This window comes from Rutidosis leptorrhynchoides, chromosome 4 (genome assembly GCF_046630445.1).
Source record: "Rutidosis leptorrhynchoides isolate AG116_Rl617_1_P2 chromosome 4, CSIRO_AGI_Rlap_v1, whole genome shotgun sequence".
NCBI lineage: Eukaryota > Viridiplantae > Streptophyta > Magnoliopsida > Asterales > Asteraceae > Rutidosis > Rutidosis leptorrhynchoides.
Window position 1 is genome coordinate 33,034,339 of NC_092336.1, and position 22,995 is coordinate 33,057,333.

The following is a 22,995-nucleotide window of genomic DNA, read 5'->3' on the forward strand; positions in this document are numbered from 1 at the left end:
TTACATTTTTTATTTAATTTGATATAAACAAGATTATGAATTAATCTTTTCATCAATTTCTCGTTTGATGTCTAAATACGAACCTTATTTAACTTGTATAATATCAACAAAAAAAATGCTTATTTATTAGTTCTCCTTGAAACTGTAGTAACAATATAACTAGAATTAGTAGGGAATTTATTATGGACAAACATACTTTAAATAGATAATATTATATTAAGAACTCAACAAAAACATTAAGCTATAAATTTAATTTGAAATTGAAACTTAATTGAGACGCTACTTTTGGTGAAGTGAAAGAAACAGTGATTATATTTTCAAAAAGAAATAAATATGTGGCTATAAATTTGTGATTTTCTTGTGCTTGTCGGCCCCAACATGTGAAAACAAAAGAAGAATACGCCAGCTAATATCACACTAATTTTCTTTGTGGGGTTATCAATTGGTAATCATGGGAATATATTAAACGTTTAAAAAATATATATTAGCCAACGCGTTTTCAAAGTAACAAGGAACATATCAACCTTTACTTAATTTTCTTTGCTAGGATAGTGACTTTGACTATTTATTTCCAAATTTGACTTGTGCCAATATCTATAAAAACGTTAAAAAAAAAAAAAAAAAAAAAAAAAAAAAAAATTTAAGTGTGGGAATATTTTAAAAATAAAAATTACTTTTAAACAAACATAGTTTACAAAAATATAGCGTTTTTCAGCGTCCCCGGTGGATTTTTTTTTTTATTTTGCCCCAAAACCTTCAAATTTTGTCCAAAATTCTCCAAATTTTGCCCAAAAATTTCAAATTTTTTTTTTTTTTTTTAAAAAAAACGAGATTTTTTTTTTTATCTTTTAATTTTTTTTTTATTGACAAGCAACTAGGCTATATTCGTTTTAGTTCTTTTTCAGTACCACAAATTAGTTCTTTTTCAATAATTGATGTGTCTTTGGTTTTAACCACAAATTTGACTAATTCGTTTACCTACAATTTCATGGGCCCATAATAGAAGAATTATTGCTTCATGCAAGTGTCCATGTGCGCATTTTTTTTTTTAAATATATATATTTTACAAGAACTAAATAAAACTTAATAAAAAAAACTTTTATGTGGCGTTTCGCTTCGGCGTGTCCCCGGCAGCGGCGCCAAAAATACTTGATGTTGTAGGGGGTGTATACAAAATAGTATTATTTTTAGTACGAAATATTATTAAATATGATACAATTTTACACAAGTTATTTATTTATTTATCGAGTGGATATACTTAAACCTTGCTACAACACTTATAGGCAGTGTACCTAATCGTATTATAGTATAGTTTTTAGTAAGTCCGGTTCGTTCCACAGGGAAAGCTCGAGAAGTTTAACGCACACAAAATAGAAAAATAGAAAAATATATATCTATAAAGTAGTAGTATTATTATTATATAAAAGGGGGGTTTTTACCGTTTAATGACCGGTTTGTCGATTTTAAAACTTTAGTCGCAGTTAAAACCAAATGTAAAATATTAAAAAAATAAATACAAGACTTAAATTAAAGCGTAAAGTAAATAACGATAATGAAATTGCGAATAATAAAAGTGCGATAAAATAAACTTGCGATAATTAAAGAGTACGATAATTAAAAGTGCAATTAAATAAAATAACAATAAAAATGCGATAATTAGAAGTGCAATTAAATATAAAATAAAAGAAATTAAATATGAAATAAAAGAATTATGCTTATTTAAACTTCCGTAATCATGATGTTTGACGTGTTGATTTTAGTTTTATGCCCATGGGTTAATTGTCCTTTGTCCTGGATTATTTAATATGTCCGTCTGGTTTTTGTCCATAACAGTCCATCAGTCATAAATATAAAGTGCGAGTGTCCTCGTCAAATTATCCTTATACCCGAAGTTAAATATTCCAACTAATTGGGGACTTAAACTGTAACAAGATTTTAATATTTTGTTTAATAATTACACCAGGATGTCGACTGAGTGTAACCCAAGGTTTTAATATTTTGTTATCAATTATACCAAGTGTCCTTGTACATAATTTCACCCCTGTTTTAATTATTCTAGTGGCTATTAATCCATTCCCGTGTCCGGTTAAATGAACGATTATTCGTACATATAAATACCCCGCCCATCGTGTCCGATTGAGTGTATATGGTAATTTATAGGGACGCCCAATTGTAAATCTTTATATTAACATTAACAAACTATCATTTAGTTAAACAAATATAAAGTCCATTAATAGCTCATAGTCTAATTTCCACAAGCGTCGTTCTTTTGTCCAAACCCCAATTATGGTACAAAGCCCAATTACCCAATTTTAGTAATTAGCCCAACATCATGATTACTTCGTTTTAAATAAGCATAATAATAACTTAGCTACGAGACATTAATGTAAAAAGGTTGAACATAACTTACAATGATTAAAAATAGCGTAGCGTTACACGGACAGAATTTCGACTTACACACTCAAACGATCTCTATCATAAATCTTATTATTATCATAATTTAAAATTAAAATTAAGATTATTGTTATATCTTATTAAGTTAACATTATGATAGAGATATAGAATATAGATATTGATATTTGATATTAAGGGGAAAGATATAGAAATAGAAAGATAGATTTAGGATAGAAAAATGTGTGTTCTTAATTGAACGTAATACATAGCCTTTTATAGGCGAAATTAGAATTGAAATTTTCATTTACGACCCCTGAACTATGCTCAATTAACAACTTTTTATTATTTAATATTATTCTTATTATGAATTATTTAAATATTATATTTTATTCTTGTGCATAGTTGACTCGTAATTTTTACACCGTTGCGTCGAGCGTTGAGAGTTGACTCATGTCCCGGTTCCGGATTTTCGAACGTCCTTTCGTACAATTTTATATCGTGTGCTTTGCGTTTTGTAACTTGTACTCTTGTCATTTTTAGACGTTCTTCATCAATAATTTGAACCTTTTTGATTGTATCTTGTACTTTTGAGCTTTTTGGACCTTTGTGTCTTCAATTCGTCGTTTTCGCCTTTTGTCTTCGCACTTATTTAAAATAAACGAATATTACTTGAAAATGGAACAATTGCAACTAAAATCTTGTCTTTCTTGGGGGATAATGCTATGAAATATATGTTCATTTTTAGCCTTATCATGTATAGACAAAATTCATATCTTAGCGTATCTGCTAATCTATATCGTAGTGTATCTGTTATTGTTACCTTTGCCTGACAGTTTCCGTAGATTCCTCCGTAATTTATGGGATTTTAGTATTATATATGCATATATAAATTATGTATTGCAGAGTACTAATCTACATCCTATAATCTATTTCTTATCGAAAATCCTTCATCTGATCGTACGAGATGAATCCCTCAACCAATTCGAGTCCCTCAGATTTCGATAGTTATTCCGACAGCTATTCCGACATGAATATTCACCTAAGCTCCGAAAGCGGTGTCACCAGAATGAATTAACCAATCATTCATCCCCAATTCATCTGATAAAATCGTAGCCTACTTAATCAATGGAGATGAGAAGAAGGCGATTCTCTTCACTAAAAGAATTCACCCCTTGGTGAAGAACCTGAAGCATTTACCGGCGAGCCTAACCAAAACTCCATTTTCAGTCTCATTTCCCGAATACCTCGCCACGATTATATTCTATCAAAAATTCTAAACCTTATTCATCCGTTCGTTCCGACCAACAATCATCCCGGAGTAATAAGTCAACGAGCTTCGCACCTGAGTTGTAGCCGTGAAAAATATGGTAAAAATGTACCAGCTTCAGCAACATTACCGGCATCAGCGGTACCACCAACAACAACACCCGCATCCCAAGACTCAATTTCACAATCTATCCCACAAACATCAACATCATATGCATCATGGATACCAAGGAGTACCAACAGCAATGAACAATGAAGTATTGATCCATAACTTCATTATTATTCTGTGAAGAATATGTGGATCCTAATAGTTTTAAGGATTACTTATTCTAGTTCAAACCAAAAATCAAATGAGCCTAATATTATATTGACTCGTTAAATCCATAATTACATCTGAAGAAAATATATATGTATATATATTTTCATAAAGATTGTGATTAAAAATTCTTTCGTACAAGCTGTTAATGGTGAAAATATTTTAACGGGTAGGTAATACCCGAGGAATATTTATATTTTACATTAATAAGTTACACTGTACATTCTTCAATTCAGATTCAGCAGTCATTAACAACACAGCTCAAATACACACATATACGTATCCGTTCACCAAAGAATAACTATTTTCATCCAATTTAAATTTCATATTCAGATTTTGACCGATCAAAATCCAAGTCAAGATTTGACAAGTGGCATAATGAAGAAAATAATGAACAAAATAAAATTTATTAGTAACCAAGTAATTAACTACTTAAAACTTTAAAACTATATTAATCAAATCCTAGATAACTGTTCCTAAATGACTATTTCCTTAAAATATACTAGTTTTGGTGGAACTATTGAACTATTGGACTATTGGACTACTATCATGGACAATTAAAAAGTATTAAAAGAGTAGGAAATATTAAATACAACACATTTCGACTTAAAAGATTGTAAATAAATTACATCTACTACAGTTAAATATTTCCTCAAGTTTGTCACTTGATTTCATCTAAAATCCCATTTGTATCTTGACGATTAAAATCTGCGTTCAAACCTTTCGTAATTCTTGAAAGCACCTCAATAGATAGAGGATGAATCAACCGCACTTCTTCCACGGAAGGAAAAGTTTATGCATATAGCTATGCACCTGAAAACACTTGGAACTTGAGTAAACATTTAACACGTATCTGTGCTATCTCCTTTGGCGTTATTACCAAAAATAAATTTACAATCCTTCTTCAAAATAGCTAATTTTGTCACAGCTCCAGCAAGACAACTTCGACTTTTCGTTCGAAACAACCTTATTATAACTTTGATATATATATATATATATATATATATATATATATATATATATATATATATATATATATATATATATATATATATATATATATATATATATATATGCGTGCTCTTTTATTGTTATCGGGAAACCTTTTATATTCTACCATATTACCATCAGCGTTTAATCATCTAAAAATACAATTCTCTTGAAAACACCTCGATTTGATAACCAATGATCCAAATCCGTTAACTTTGAAAATGCTGACGGAGCAGCAAAAGCTATAGATGATCTTAATGGCCAAAAGCTTGACAATAAGAATGGTATGTTGGAAAAGCTCAGAAAAGTTGGAACTGAAAAACGGATTGAGCTAACCATAAAGGAAACCAAAGAGAAATACGAGTAACATACCCTAAATTCATAGAACCCAGATAAATCTGGATTCGATGAAATCTTTAGAGAATAGCTTGCTCCGAAGTCATGTTAAAATCTTGCGGAAAATCTTTCTCCATCAACCATCGAACTCATAAATCCCAAAATATCATCATCAATATCTTCAATATTTCTGAGGATATTTTCATAAATATTCTCGTTCGAAATTATATACCTCTTCGTGCTTCATGTGTATCATTATATTGGAAACATTCAATAGAAAATTTAGTACCGAAAAGCAGATTATGTGAAACTATGAAGAAAGCCGTGGACAAATCAAAAAGAATAAGTTTGACTTCAAAGAATCCGAATAATTCAATGTCTGCTAAAGTCTTTAGTGAATATCTTGCTCCTTACTCTAAACCCTTGCAGACAATAGTTTCCATCATCCTCTGATCTTAAATATTCAACATATTTATCGTATCTTTCATTATAAATATCCTCCATATTTCTGAAGATATTTTCATAACTATTCTTATCTGAAATAATTTATCTCTTCGTGCTATCAGTGTTACATCATATAGAAACTGTTAGTTTCTATATTCTGTAAACTTTCAAGCTTAAAATATGAATGTTTTTGAAGTAGTGTTGAGAACTGATGTATGAGTTAGTATAATATAATGACACTTGATCAACGTGATTATATTACAATAAGTCATGCTGAGTTCTAATGGGACGTGATGATTCACAGAATCATAACGTCATCACGTGCCATGTTACATAACTCTTTCATTCTACTTAACTTCTGAACATATCAAGAAAATATATTCTTGATAGTTCTATCCTCAGTAAATTTGGTAATTTGACAAATCAAGATCGTGCCATTACAAATTTCCTTCTTAGAACGTTAACTATGTCCATTTCGAAATTCATACCTGCGAATTCTGGACCATTACAAGAGATGTTTAATCGCAAGAAGAAGAAACGAAAGAATGAAGCTTTGAAGTGAAAATGGGAGTATAAATCGCAGCAAATAGAAGGGAACATTAACTGTGGATAACAATGATTATAGAAAACAGAAGCAAGGACTTCGAGGTATAAGGGAAGGTATAAAGCCCGATAACAATACATAAATTACAAACCGTGTATATCAATGTTTATAGCAACATAAAGACACGGGAGGATTAAAAGCACTAGTGTAACATCCCGCATTTTTCCGTTAAATTATTTTAACGCCCGTCTTTTTCTTTTAAATAATGCCCTTCGTATCTAGATTCGTATCCTTGTTAAGTAACATTTTAAATATTCTCGTTATCGGATTATAACGTCTCCCGTACTCCCGTGTAATTTAAAATATTCGTTCGGTTAACTCTCGCACCCGATTACAAACTAAAGGGACTAGTTTTGCCAAAAAGACAAAGAGGTGACTAGCACTTTGACTAGTCAACCTCCTCCCCATCTTTCTTTTATTTTCTTTTCCATTTTTTTCTCATACTTCTCCATTTTCTTTCAATCTTTCAAAAAGCAATTCATCATCTAATTTTGATTTAGGAAGCTCACAACAAATCCGACTACATATTCTTGATCCTCGTTTCATCCTCTTCGATTTGATACCAACCTCATCCATTTTGGGTAACTTTCTAAAATCACTAATTTTATGCGTTCTTGAGATTTTTGAGTTATAAAGTTGTTAATTAGTGTCTATGGCTCATTGTGATGTCGTGTATGTAAATGGTATGCTCGATTCGTTGTTTTTGGTGTAACTAGTTCAATATGAAAATTACTTGCTAAATCCTTGATTTTGGATGATCAAATGTTGTTAGATTGTTAAAGTGCATGTTTTAAAAGTGTTACTAGTATCATTAGCTTCGGTTTGATGTATAGGTTGATTAAGGAAACTCCAAGAACATGATTAATGATTTTGTGAACTTGGATTAGGGTTTGATAAGCTTTACATGAACTTTTGATGCGTCAAATGCTATGAGATATTGTTGTTAAGTGTTTTGTTGCAATGTGTGTTTGATTACCTTCGAAACGGCATAACATACATGTAAATTGGTTGCCCGAATCATAAAATGCGTTTTTGGAACTTGAACTTAGATTATGAATGTTTAATTTCGGTTTTTGGTTGTTATAAGTGCAAGTTTGATTGATGATATGTGTTTAGTTGCATTCCTCGTCAAAATACCTTTCCAACGATGTATGATAGGCGTTATAAGTGTTTACGGGTCAAGAGTTGTGTTTGAATTAGTTTTAGCTCGTGCATATTTGTGGAAAACAGAAACAGACCTGTACAGGGGGTGGCGCGGCGCGCCCCTTACCCGCGCGGCGCGCAGAATAGGCTGAACAGATTCTGACCTCCTTGTCCATTTACACGCGAAATGTTTGACTAGCTACCGACCTCCGATTCACATGAAACTTGTTCTAATATACTTATATATGAATATTAGCAGAGAAAAATAGTCCGGGACCCGACCCGAACATGTTGACTTTTTCGTTGACTTTGACCCGACCAAGTTTGACTTTTTTTGTCAAACTTAACCAATTAATTATGCAATCTTCCTAACATGCTTTTATACTTGTATCTTGCATGAAACTTGACAATTTGCTTCACATGCTATATTAATCGAGTCGTATCGAGCCATAGGACTAATTGAACATCTTTGACCTATCGTGTTTACCGTTATTGATACAACCTATTTGTTTAGGTCAAGACTAGCATTGTTCTTGCACACATTTACTTGTTGAAGTACTTTACTACTCGTGCATTCAAGGTGAGATCATAGTCCCACCTTTTCAATAACTTTTATTCTTTTAAATCGTGGGCTGAGAAACATATACATTACATATTTATATACATTTCACATGTATATATACTTTTCATACTTTTATACTTTGAACACAAATACGAATACAAAGATACAGACGAGTTAGAACAAAAGTCCTCAATCCAATTATCATTAGTTCCACTTGCAGGGTGTAAGTGTAAGCGAGTAATTATGTTGTGTGGCCATACGGGTTTAACGAACCCTCATTCAGACGGTTCGCTACCGTTAGTGGATGAAATATAATTCCAACGTGCATAGTGTATGTTCTAACACTATATTCAAAATTCAGAGGGAAGATTCAGTTAAGTTTTGGTAATTGGGTGCTCGTGATACAGATAACATCTTTTGGGATGTATACGCTTGAAATTCACTTTATACTAAATCCTATGGTTTACAAACACATCTTTAGAGATGTATGCGCCTTGATACTAAGCCTTGTGATTCAAAATATACTTTTACAAATACATTTATGATCTCACCAACGTTTTTCGTTGACAGTTTTCTACATGTTTTCTCAGGTTCATACTTGGCTACTTGATACATGCTTCCGCTCATTAATTGATACTTGCATTGGATGTCGAGTATACATGCATTTCATGGAGCGTCTTTTGACTTTACTTTAAACCGTGTCGCCTAGATTTCATTTGTACTTATAACCTTGTAACTTAACTTTTGGTTGAACAATTCTTGTAAACTTTGAAACAATCTTTATTTTGAAATGAAGGCGACATATTTTGGTCAAACGTTATCTTAAAGACTTATAATCAGGTAATGGGACCCACGTAGCCGACGCCGTCACTTGACGATTTGTCGGGGTCGCTACAGTTGGTATCAGAGCCTTGGTTGTAGGGATTTAGAGTTCATTTGTGTCCACCCCGAGTCATAGGGTACATAGGTGAATCTAGACTACAACCGGCATATAGACTGCAGTAGGAATTACTTGACTATTTGTGCATTTATACTCGAACTCTTCTATGATATCTAACTCGTATTCGATCTTGATCTTATGTGGATAAATTTTGTTGATGCGCCACCTTGACTTTATGAAGTAATGTTAAATGCACATGAGAATCAGGGTAACATAATTTCCGGGATTATATTACGGTGATTCACATGGACGTTCCGACATTATGACATAAAGAATTTAGGGCGAGTCAAGGAAAATTTTCTCTCTATCCTTAATCCATACTCCGGTTAGTATTGTTGAAAATACTAACCAACGATATTCTTGTGTCTTGAAGGAACAATGGCTCCTCGTCGTGTACGCCGCAATGAAACTCCCGAACAAGCTCTCGAACGGATGATAGCTACCGCCGTAGATGCGGCCATGGCCGGTCACTCATCCAACAACAATAATAATAACAACCACAACAACAACAACAATGGAGCCGGAAACTCAAACGAGGGATGCTCCTATAAAGCTTTCATGGGGTGCAAACCTCACACTTTTGATGGAACCGGGGGACCGGTCGTGCTCACCCGATGGTTTGAGCAAACGGAAGCCGTCTTTAGCATAAGCGGTTGTCGGGACCAAGACAAGGTCAAATACTCCACTCACACTTTCTCCGGAATTGCTCTAACATGGTGGAACACCTATGTTCAATCGGTGGGTACCGATGAAGCTCATGCCCTCTCTTGGGCCGATCTAAAGGAAAAGATGATTGTTGAATATTTTCCGCGCGAAGAAACCCGAAAGCTTGAGGGAGAACTAAGAGCTTTGAAAGCGGTCGGAAACGATCTTAAAGCTTATAATCAACGCTTCGCCGAACTATCCTTGATGTGTCCTAATCTTGTTAACCCCGAATCTCAAAGGATTGAACTCTACATGCTCGGTCTTCCAAAAAGCATCAAACAAGGGGTGATGTCATCCAAACCCACTACTCATCAAGCCGCTATGAACATGGCTCGCCAACTAATTGAAACGGTTGACGAAATCGTAGTTCCGGCACCTAAGGCCGAGGATAAATCGGGCGGCAACAAAAGAAAGTGGGAACCCTCTCAATCAAGCAACAACAACTTTGCTAAGAAGCCTTACACCTCCGACGGCAAGAGGGGTTATACCGGACACCTACCGTATTGTAACGAGTGCTACAAACATCATTTAGGCGAATGTGGCAAACCATTTTGCTTGAAGTGTCAAAGAAGTGGCCATGTAGCCCACGATTGTAGCAATACCACTCCCGTCGCTCAAAAGGAGCCCAATGCACCCAAGACGGGTGTTTGTTTTGAATGTGGCCAACCGGGACATTTTAGGAGTGCGTGCCCAAATAAGAAAATCAACCCCAACGCACGCCGTTGAACTTTCAACATCGACACCTAGGATGCCCGAGACGACGATGGACTAGTCACGGGTACGTTTCTTCACAACAAACCGTATATTTCATACTTATTCGATTCGATTACCACTAGATGTTTATTAACCAAGTCTTTGACTCGTGCTCTTTACATTCCATTTTTTTTTCCCTAGACACTACTTAGGCAATTTAAGTGACCAACGGAAAATATTGTGTGCCTATAAATTTTATTGGAGGATATACGTTAAGACTTTTGACTTGACACCTATAGAACTAGGGAGCTCGAAACCTATTCGTTAAAAAAAAAAAAAAAAAAAAAAAAAAAAAAAAAAAAAAAAAAAAAAAAAAATGTTTCCCCATCATCTTGTATAGATTATTGTGAACTGAGTAATTTTCGGTTGGAAACCGATACCCTCTCCCTCGCATCCATGACCTCATGATTTCTTGCATGAATCCCGTGTGTATTCCAAAACGACCTCCGTTCCGGTTATCATCAATTGGGGGTTAAGTGAGACAATGTCTCCTAAGCCATTTCCGAACTCGCAACGTTAGTTGTAAATCTCTCTTAGTACCGTTTGATTTATTTAGGACTCCGTCCGTATTCATGAACCTCCTAAATCACGTATGCAACTTATCTAGACAAATCTGTTATCGTATTTATGGATGACATCTTAACTTATTCAAGTAAAGAAGGAAAACGAACAACATCACCATCTTACGCTCGAACTTTTGAGAAAAGAGCAACTCTATACCAAATTCTCCAAGTGAGAATTTCTGTTGAAAGAAGTCCAATTTTCTATACCATAATGTTAATGGTCAAGGCATTACAATCAATCTCGAAATCAAGCCACATGTAATCAGGAAACTCTCCCCACTCAGACTGGTATTCGTAAAATCTTAGATCTCGCCTGTTATCACCGAAGATTCATTTCTGACTTTTCTTGTGTTACACGACTTTTAAACTCGTTAACTCACTAAGGAAAAACTATAAACCTCTACGTGCCCGAATCTTGAGCGTGATTCTTCACACCAACATTTCTAGTTAAATTCGTTATCTTGCACGGAGAAGTCGAATACTAAATTGTGGATCCGATCAATTTTCTCGTCATCACGTACCACACTACATACCCCTGATATTTCACCATTTTCCATCTGATATTGCTGGAATTTAAGATAACACACAATCCAACGATACTTCACTCTTCTTTGACTTAACGCCCTTGTGTTTCTGATAACCGGCCAACTATTATGCAACCCCGAACTATACAACTACGTGTACTATCTCGTTTCTCTTTCAGACTTCAACTTTTGACAACTAGAGGCACGTTATGGCAACCTCGAGATGTAAGCTCACCCTATTCAAAGTCCTCATTTCACTCCCATCCTCATCGCTCGCATTTCCGTTTAAGGAAACTCCTGGTAACATTTCTCCATGGATAGATAAACTCCTCATATTACATTAGTATTCGCCACGAGGGTGAATAGTCCTAACGAACATTTTCGACCCCTAACTGACTTGTTCAAACATATCTTAAGAGATTCTATTCCAACACGGTGTATCTTCGTCATTTATCCTGTATCGAAATACTCGTTTCACTTCTAGTTTTACAAGAAACCTTGGGAACCTGCTTAGACATGAGTACCGCGTACCACCCACAAACAGACGAACCGAACAAACGAACGATTTACGTCTTCAAAAGACATGTTTCAAACTTGCATGGTCGCTTTTAGTAGATCCCTCTTACAACAGTAGTTACCACTCGTGTGTTCACACGCACTTTCCGAAACCCTATATGACCGCTAATGTCATACCCCTATTCGTTGGACCAAAGCATGTGGCAAACAAAACACCGAATCTTAACTCATCCAAGAAACAACAATTGAGATCATTCAAGTCCGGGAAGGGCTCGAGGCGGCCCGTAGTCGTCAAAGGAGTTATACCAAACTTAGATGAAAACCTCATAAATTCCAGAGTGTAACCGCGTAATATTGAGAGACCGCACCTTGGAAAGGTGTAATCCATTTTGGGGAAATCGAGAAAGGCTAGCCGCAATATCAAACCTTTTGAAACCTTGGGGCGTATTGGAACCGCTTCCTACCGCTTAGAACTTTCGACTCAATTAAGCTTCCGATTACCCTACATTTCGTGTAACAAACTTGGAAACGTGTCCTGCGGAACAGGGACGTGCAATCCTGCCTGATACACCAACTATTGATGACCAATTTCTCTTCATGGGAAAACCGGTTAAAACCGGGGATCGTAAAACCAAACCTTAATGCAACGTAAAACCCTAACTATCTAAATTCGTGAGAACACTCAAGGACGTACCTTCACTTATTCATAGCATGGACAACGTAAAGTCTCGAATAAGAGATATCGACTACTACTTCCAACTAAATTTCGGGACGAAATTTCTTTTGAGGTGTGGATAATGTAACATCCCGCATTTTTCCGTTAAATTATTTTAACGCCCGTCTTTTTCTTTTAAATAATGCCCTTCGTATCTAGATTCGTATCCTTGTTAAGTAACATTTTAAATATTCTCGTTATCGGATTATAACGTCTCCCGTACTCCCGTGTAATTTAAAATATTCGTTCGGTTAACTCTCGCACCCGATTACAAACTAAAGGGACTAGTTTTGCCAAAAAGACAAAGAGGTGACTAGCACTTTGACTAGTCAACCTCCTCCCCATCTTTCTTTTATTTTCTTTTCCATTTTTTTCTCATACTTCTCCATTTTCTTTCAATCTTTCAAAAAGCAATTCATCATCTAATTTTGATTTAGGAAGCTCACAACAAATCCGACTACATATTCTTGATCCTCGTTTCATCCTCTTCGATTTGATACCAACCTCATCCATTTTGGGTAACTTTCTAAAATCACTAATTTTATGCGTTCTTGAGATTTTTGAGTTATAAAGTTGTTAATTAGTGTCTATGGCTCATTGTGATGTCGTGTATGTAAATGGTATGCTCGATTCGTTGTTTTTGGTGTAACTAGTTCAATATGAAAATTACTTGCTAAATCCTTGATTTTGGATGATCAAATGTTGTTAGATTGTTAAAGTGCATGTTTTAAAAGTGTTACTAGTATCATTAGCTTCGGTTTGATGTATAGGTTGATTAAGGAAACTCCAAGAACATGATTAATGATTTTGTGAACTTGGATTAGGGTTTGATAAGCTTTACATGAACTTTTGATGCGTCAAATGCTATGAGATATTGTTGTTAAGTGTTTTGTTGCAATGTGTGTTTGATTACCTTCGAAACGGCATAACATACATGTAAATTGGTTGCCCGAATCATAAAATGCGTTTTTGGAACTTGAACTTAGATTATGAATGTTTAATTTCGGTTTTTGGTTGTTATAAGTGCAAGTTTGATTGATGATATGTGTTTAGTTGCATTCCTCGTCAAAATACCTTTCCAACGATGTATGATAGGCGTTATAAGTGTTTACGGGTCAAGAGTTGTGTTTGAATTAGTTTTAGCTCGTGCATATTTGTGGAAAACAGAAACAGACCTGTACAGGGGGTGGCGCGGCGCGCCCCTTACCCGCGCGGCGCGCAGAATAGGCTGAACAGATTCTGACCTCCTTGTCCATTTACACGCGAAATGTTTGACTAGCTACCGACCTCCGATTCACATGAAACTTGTTCTAATATACTTATATATGAATATTAGCAGAGAAAAATAGTCCGGGACCCGACCCGAACATGTTGACTTTTTCGTTGACTTTGACCCGACCAAGTTTGACTTTTTTTGTCAAACTTAACCAATTAATTATGCAATCTTCCTAACATGCTTTTATACTTGTATCTTGCATGAAACTTGACAATTTGCTTCACATGCTATATTAATCGAGTCGTATCGAGCCATAGGACTAATTGAACATCTTTGACCTATCGTGTTTACCGTTATTGATACAACCTATTTGTTTAGGTCAAGACTAGCATTGTTCTTGCACACATTTACTTGTTGAAGTACTTTACTACTCGTGCATTCAAGGTGAGATCATAGTCCCACCTTTTCAATAACTTTTATTCTTTTAAATCGTGGGCTGAGAAACATATACATTACATATTTATATACATTTCACATGTATATATACTTTTCATACTTTTATACTTTGAACACAAATACGAATACAAAGATACAGACGAGTTAGAACAAAAGTCCTCAATCCAATTATCATTAGTTCCACTTGCAGGGTGTAAGTGTAAGCGAGTAATTATGTTGTGTGGCCATACGGGTTTAACGAACCCTCATTCAGACGGTTCGCTACCGTTAGTGGATGAAATATAATTCCAACGTGCATAGTGTATGTTCTAACACTATATTCAAAATTCAGAGGGAAGATTCAGTTAAGTTTTGGTAATTGGGTGCTCGTGATACAGATAACATCTTTTGGGATGTATACGCTTGAAATTCACTTTATACTAAATCCTATGGTTTACAAACACATCTTTAGAGATGTATGCGCCTTGATACTAAGCCTTGTGATTCAAAATATACTTTTACAAATACATTTATGATCTCACCAACGTTTTTCGTTGACAGTTTTCTACATGTTTTCTCAGGTTCATACTTGGCTACTTGATACATGCTTCCGCTCATTAATTGATACTTGCATTGGATGTCGAGTATACATGCATTTCATGGAGCGTCTTTTGACTTTACTTTAAACCGTGTCGCCTAGATTTCATTTGTACTTATAACCTTGTAACTTAACTTTTGGTTGAACAATTCTTGTAAACTTTGAAACAATCTTTATTTTAAAATGAAGGCGACATATTTTGGTCAAACGTTATCTTAAAGACTTATAATCAGGTAATGGGACCCACGTAGCCGACGCCGTCACTTGACGATTTGTCGGGGTCGCTACAACTAGCACCCCAAGATAATAAGTAGAAGGAAATAGATTTTTCTGGTGGAAGATTGAAAAGAAGGATGACAAAAATGATAATTAGGAAAAATATCAAGGATTAGAACTGGATTAAGCATTTTCACAATCCTTTGGATGTACGAACTAAGAAAGAAAGTATTGGAATGGTGAAAATAATGGAACGGAAGAAGTTCATTTATAATGGAAATACCTGACAGAGCAATCGAGACAAATGATCGCATTTAATTAAAAAGATCTTAATTTCCATAAATCCCGAAGAATCAAATCTTTAGATTTCGAAGATTTACTTTAAATCCCTTGAATTCCGGAATTCAACCAAGACAAGGTCAAAAGCTAAGACGCACCTTATTTTCTAATTTCCACCGTGACTACGTCAAAAGTTAAATCTCTATCTCAATCTTTTGTGATAGCTTCATTCGTACGCTTCACCTAATCGAATCGTTTTATCTATATTAGTCAGTAATGATAAAACACCATTTATCAACTCATATTTTTCATGGAAACATTTTTATGGTTAGCCATGACCACCTCACTCAAATTTCGGGACGAAATTTCTTTAACGGGTAGGTACTGTGACGACCCGGCAATTCCCGACCAATTTTAAACTTCATTCTTATATGATTCCGACACGATAAGCAAAATCTATAATGTTGAGTCTCAAAAACTTTGAACTGTTTTGTATATTCAATTGACATTCGACCATTCTCGACGATTCACGAACAACTATATATAAATAGATACATATACATTAATTTGAAAATATTATTTGAAATAATATATGATTTAATTGTTGAAAATAGATATGAAAAATAATATGCGATGTAATGAAAACTATTATTATTAATATATAGATATATATTTATATATATAAATATGTATATAAATATTACTTGTAATTATATAAATTATATTAAAATTCAATGGTTTAAAGATATATAATATATTTATTTAGTAGTTAAACTTGCTATTTAAAACTCTTTATATATAGAAAGAGAATATATTAAAAATAATTGATTTCGAGCCTAATTAGTAAACGTCAGTGACACTCGGTTGACGTTTCATTAATTTTAATATAGATATAATACACGTTCATGAATGATTAAGATAAAAGTTGGACTGTAAATTGATTATAAAGATTTTAGATTTGTTAAAAATATTTTTACATTTCTAAATTTAAATATTAGTACTCCGTACATATAAATTGGAACGGAAAATAAATAATTATCGAACCTTTTTGATTAGGTTTCAATCAAGTAATGAGTGAAATAATTAAATATGACTAATCTAAAAATTTGAGATTTTTAAGAACACTTTTATCCGTAACTGTTTAGCAATGAACACATCCCTTAAGAACTGTCGGTAGCATTCAAACAAATGAAATTCACAAGATCATTATTATTATTATTATTATTATTATTATTATTATTATTATTATTATTATTATTATTATTATTATTATTATTATTATTATTATTATTATTATTATTATTATTATTACTATTATTTCTATTATTATTATTATTATTATTATTATTATTATTATTATTATTATTATTATTATCATTATAATTATAATTATTATTATTATTTGCTAGTATTAAGTATTATTGTTATAATTGTTAGTATTACTATTATTATTATCATTATATATATATATATATATATATATATATATATATATATATATATATATATATATATATATATATATATATATATATATATATATATATATATATATATATATATAATGCAAATTATCACTATAAATATTATTATTAGTATCATCTTACAAATTGTTAGTAATATGATTAGGATTATCGATATTAGTAAAATTATTAGTAGTATCATTACTATTAAATTTATCTTTTAATAAAATTTCTATTGTTACTAAAATTATCATTATTATTATTAGTAAAAAAAATTTTTATAGTTATTATTATTAGTGTTCATTATTATTAAAATTAACATTTTAATTAAAAGTATCATTTCTTACTAAAGTTACCATCTTTATCATTAATACTAAAAGTATCAATTTTAACTCTATTAGCATTATTTTTTTTATTTATCATTACTAACATTATTTTAGTATTATTGTAATATAAATATATACAAAAATATATTTGATACACATAACATAACAAAATTTATATTTTGATTTATTTTAAATATATAAGATGAAAATATGAAAACATATTGGTTATTAATATAAAAATAATATAAATTTGTTCGATTACAATATGAGTGTTAATATATACATAAATGATATAGGTTCGTGAATCCGAGATCAACCCTGCATTGTTCGGTTTTGTAATATGTACTTTTACTACAAAATACAGTATGGTGAGTTTCATTTGCTCCCTTTTACTCATTATATTTTTGGGCTGAGAATACAGGCAATGTTTTCATAACTGTTTTATAATATTTATATGCGTAAGTTTCATTAATCCCTTTTTAAATGCTTTTGCAATATATATTTTTGAGACTGAGAATACATGCGATGTTTTTATAACTGTTTTACGAAATAGACACAAGTAATTGAACTACATTATATGGTTGAATGATCAAAATCGAATATGCCCCTTTTTATTAAGTCTGGTAATCTAAGAATTAGGAAACAGACACCCTAATTGACGCGAACTCTAAAGATAGATCTATCGGGCCCAACAAGCCCCACCCAAAGTACCGGATGCTTTAGTACTTCGAAATTTATATCATGTTCGAAGGAGAATCCCGGAATGATGGGGATATTCTTATATGTATATTGTGAATGTCGGTTACCAGGTGTTCAATCCATATGAATGATATTGTTATCTCTATGCATGGGACGTATGTTTATGAGAAATAGAAATATGAAATCTTGTGGTCTATTAACATTATGAAATGATTATTTATGCTAAACTAATGAACTCACCAACCTTTTGGTTGACACTTGAAAGCATGTTTATTCTCAGGTATGAAAGAAATCTTCCGCTGTGCATTTGCTCATTTTAGAGATATTACTTGGAGTCATTCATGACATATTTCAAAAGACGTTGCATTCGAGTCGTCGCGTTCATCAAGATTATTATTAAGTCAATTATAGTTAGATATATTATGAAATGGTATGTTTGCCGTCAACTTTTGATGTAATGAAAGATTGTCTTTTCAAAAACGAATGCAATGTTTGTAAAATGTATCATATAGAGGTCAAGTACCTCGCGATGTAATCAACTGTTGTGAATCATTTATAATCGATATGGACTTCGTCCGGATGGATTAGGACGGGTCTCTACAGCGTTGGTCTTAGAGAACCAGAAAATTTGCATTAGTGTGTCTTATCGAGTTTGTTAGGATGCATTAGTGAGTCTGGACTTCGACCGTGTTTTCTTTAAAAATGATTGCTTAACATTTTTGTTGGAAACTATATATTATTAACATGTAAATATTATGTGATATATTAATCTCTTAACATGTTTGATATTGTGTGATAGATGTCTACCTCTAGCACAAATCCCATTGACTCATCTAATAATAACAAAGAGTCGAATATATATTGGCAAGATTCACAAGTTCCCGAAGAACCGGAAGAAGAGGAAACGGAACCGGAAGAAGAGGAATTGGAAGAAGAGGAACCAGAAGAAGAGGAACCAGAAGAAGAAGAGGTTCCGGAGGGGGGAATAGTAGGAACTACAGAAAAACCGGTCAAATAAAAGAAAATCCTCAACCAATGGACCAAAGTTAATAATGGTCAATGGTATTTCCGCTAAGGAAGCAAAATATTGGGAAAATTACCAATTTTCCGATGAATCGGATCCTGATGAGGATTCCGATGATGTTATAGAAATTACACCGACCCAATTTAATGAGGCAAAAGAAAATAATAAGGGAAAAGGCATCAAAATAGAGAAATCTGATTCCGACCCCGATGAACTTTATATGTACCGTCAACACCCGTATTTTCAATATCGTGACAATAACCCGGGAACCACTAAACCACTAGGTTTTTCTAAACCAATGTGGAAAACGACGACTCGTATTAGAGGAACATCATATATCCCTAAAAGATTAGGAAAACGAACCAAGTCCGAAGAAGAAGAAACCAGTGATTCAGATTAGAGGGGTGTGAGCATGTTCTGTAATAAATGTATTGTAGTGTGCTTGTACTTTTATGTTCTATGTAAAAATTGCTTGTATTGTTTGTTATTACGAATCTAATCCTTGTCTATTTTACAGTATAAAAACAAAATGGACGTTAAGGGTAAACAACCGAATATTTTAGAAGACCTACCAGAGGATATGATTGTGGAAATCTTGTCCAGAGTCGGTCAGAATTCATCAGCACATTTAGTTATGGCGAAATTAACTTGTCAAACATTTGAAAGACTTTTCAGAAATGCCTTAGTTTATAAAAGGCTTTCCTTTGATAGGTGGGGTATATCACATTGGGGAGACTTTAAGTTACGCCGTGTTTTCTTTAAAGCGTTAAATGCGGGGAACCCAAATGCAATTTTACGCTACGGGTTAAGAACCTATTTTGACTCAACATATCCCAACATAGGATTTCGTGAATTAGAAAGAGCTTCTAACATGCAACATAAAGAAGCATGTTATGCTTACGGGTTAGTGATGTTCGCTTCTTACCAAAGTGAGAAAAAGAACATCGGATTGCAGCTTTTAATTAAAACTTTCCCACAAGTGATGGATTCAGTAGTTGGGGTGAGAAAAAAGGTTTTTAGATTATTACGGGGCTGTTGGACATTACGAAACCCTCGTCCTTTTAACGACATTACAACATGCTGCCTAGCTAATGGTCATAACGGTTATTTTCCACAAGACCAATGATGGGAAATCGTCTTAGTAAAACCAGAATGCATGACTTGTTTCTGGACTTATGAATTACGTGTCTTTATTTCCTTTGCTGAACAACTTGCGTATTAACTAGATTTATCTTCAAAACTGTACTGTATCATAGTGTACTATATTTCATGTTATATGTAATATAGCGAAGTTGTAAGTTTGAAGAATATTTGTATGTGATATATTATTATAATCAGTTTTTCATATGGAATTGTAGTAGTTGAATTGTATATTAGCTATTAAGTATGAACTTAACGGGTAGGTAGTACCCGAATTTAAACTTATAAAACGCTAATATGAAGAAAAAGCTTTTATAAATGAGTTCATATTATGCTACGAGATACTATTGACTACTCTTAATATTTTGTATGATTAAATTGTTTCATTTGACTATTTTGAAGGAAATGGCACCGACTACTCGACAAACCTTGAATATGAGCGAAGAGGAATTTCGTGCCTTTCTTGCTTCAAACATAGCAGCAGTACAGGCTGCGCTACATACCAACAATAACTTTGAATCTAGCAATACAGCTAACGGAGCAAGAAATCGTGTAGGATGCTCCTACAAGGAATTCACTACCTGCAAACCTTCAGAATTTGATGGGACCGAAGGACCAATCGGATTAAAACGGTGGACCGAGAAAGTTGAATCGGTGTTTGCCATAAGTAAGTGTGCTGAAGGAGACAAAGTGAAGTACGCTACGCATACCTTCACAGGTATTGCGTTAACATGGTGGAATACCTATCTAGAGCAAGTGGGACAAGATGCTGCTTACGCGCTACCGTGGTCAGCATTCAAGCACTTGATGAACGAGAAGTACCGTCCCAGAACCGAGGTCAATAAGCTCAAGTCAGAACTTAGAGGGTTCGGAACACAGGGATTCGATATTACTTCGTACGAAAGACGATTCACAGAATTGTGCCTATTGTGTCCGAGAGCGTTCGAAGATGAGGAAGAGAAGATCGACGCATTTGTGAAAGGGTTACCGGAGAGAATCCAAGAAGATATAAGTTCACACGAGCCTACCTCCATAAAAAAGGCATGTAGAATGGCTCACAAACTAGTGAACCAGATTGAGGGAAGAATTCAAGAACAGGCGGCTGAAGAGGCCAACGTGAAGTTAGTCAAAAGAAAGTGGGAGGAAAACGGTGATAAGAGTCACCAAAACAACAACAATTATCCCAACAATCGCAACATCAATCGCAACTACAACAAACGGTATAACAACAACAACAACAACAACAACAACAACTACAACAATCATCCCAACAACAATAACAACCGCAACAATAACAACAACAATCAGAAGCAGCTATGCCAAAGGTGTGAAAAGTATCACTCGGGGTTCTGCACCAAATTTTGCAACAAATGTAAAAGAAATGGTCATAGCGTGGCGAAGTGTGAGGTCTACGGACCAGGGGTTAACAGAACGAAAGGAACAAATGGTGTCGGAACGAGTAATGGCGGAGCAAGTAGTGTCAGAGCAAGTTATGCCAATGTAGTTTGTTATAAATGTGGAAAACCGGTCCACATTATAAGAAATTGCCCGGACCAGGAGAACACGAATGGACAAGGCCGTGGAAGAGTTTTCAATGTTAATGCGACAGAGGCACAGGAAGACCCGGAGCTTGTTACGGGTACGTTTCTTATTGACAATAAATCTGCTTACGTTTTATTTGATTTGGGTGCAGATAGAAGCTATATGAGTAGAGATTTTTGTGCTAAATTAAGTTGTCCATTGACACCATTGGATAGTAAATTTTTACTCGAATTAGCAAACGGTAAATTAATTGCAGCAGATAATATATGTCGGAATCGAGAAATTAAACTGGTTAGCGAAACATTTAAGATTGATTTGATACCAGTAGAGTTAGGGAGTTTTGATGTGATAATCGGCATGGACTGGTTGAAAGAGGTGAAAGCAGAGATCGTATGTTACAAAAATGCAATTCGCATTGTACGAGAAGAAGGAAAACCCTTAATGGTGTACGGAGAAAAGAACAACGCGAAGCTAAATCTTATTAGTAATTTGAAGGCGTAAAAGCTAATAAGAAAAGGTTGCTATGCGGTTATAGCACACGTCGAGAAAGTACAAACTGAAGAAAAGAGCATCAATGATGTTCCCGTCGCAAAAGAATTTCCTGATGTATTTCTGAAATAATTACCGGGACTACCTCCACATCGATCTGTTGAATTTCAAATAGATCTTGTAGCAGGAGTTGCACCAATAGCTCGTGCTCCTTACAGACTCGCACCCAGCGAGATGAAAGAACTACAAAGCCAACTGCAAGAACTATTAGAACGTGGTTTCATTCGACCAAGCACATCACCATGGGGAGCTCCTGTTTTGTTTATCAAGAAGAAGGATGGTACATTTAGGTTGTGTATTGACTATAGAAAGTTGAATAAACTTATAATCAAAAACCGTTATCCACTGCCGAGAATTGACGACTTATTTGATCAATTACAAGGCTCGTCGGTTTATTCAAAAATCGATTTACGTTCTGGATATCATCAAATGCGAGTAAAGGAGGATGATATTCCAAAAACTGCTTTTAGGACGCGTTATGGTCATTACGAGTTTATGGTTATGCCGTTTGGATTGACTAACGCACCAGCTGTGTTCATGGACCTTATGAACCGAGTGTGTGGGCCATATCTTGACAAGTTTGTCATTGTTTTCATCGATGACATACTTATTTACTCAAAGAATGATCAAGATCATGAAGAACATTTGAAAAAAGTGCTAGAAGTATTGAGAAAAGAAAAACTGTATGCTAAGTTTTCAAAGTGTGCATTTTGGTTGGAAGAAGTTCAATTCCTCGG

General features: G+C 34.0%; 1 protein-coding gene across 1 annotated transcript in view; it reads right to left on the reverse strand.

Annotated features, from left to right (window-relative positions):
* Positions 1 to 561: 561 nt before the first annotated feature.
* LOC139840535 (uncharacterized) overlaps positions 562 to 22,995 on the reverse strand; it is a 30,247-nt gene continuing 7,813 nt past the window's right edge. The window contains exon 6 of the mRNA XM_071830796.1: positions 562 to 594. Within this exon, the coding sequence (XP_071686897.1) occupies positions 562 to 594 (33 nt within the window). The remainder of the gene's footprint in view (positions 595 to 22,995) is intronic.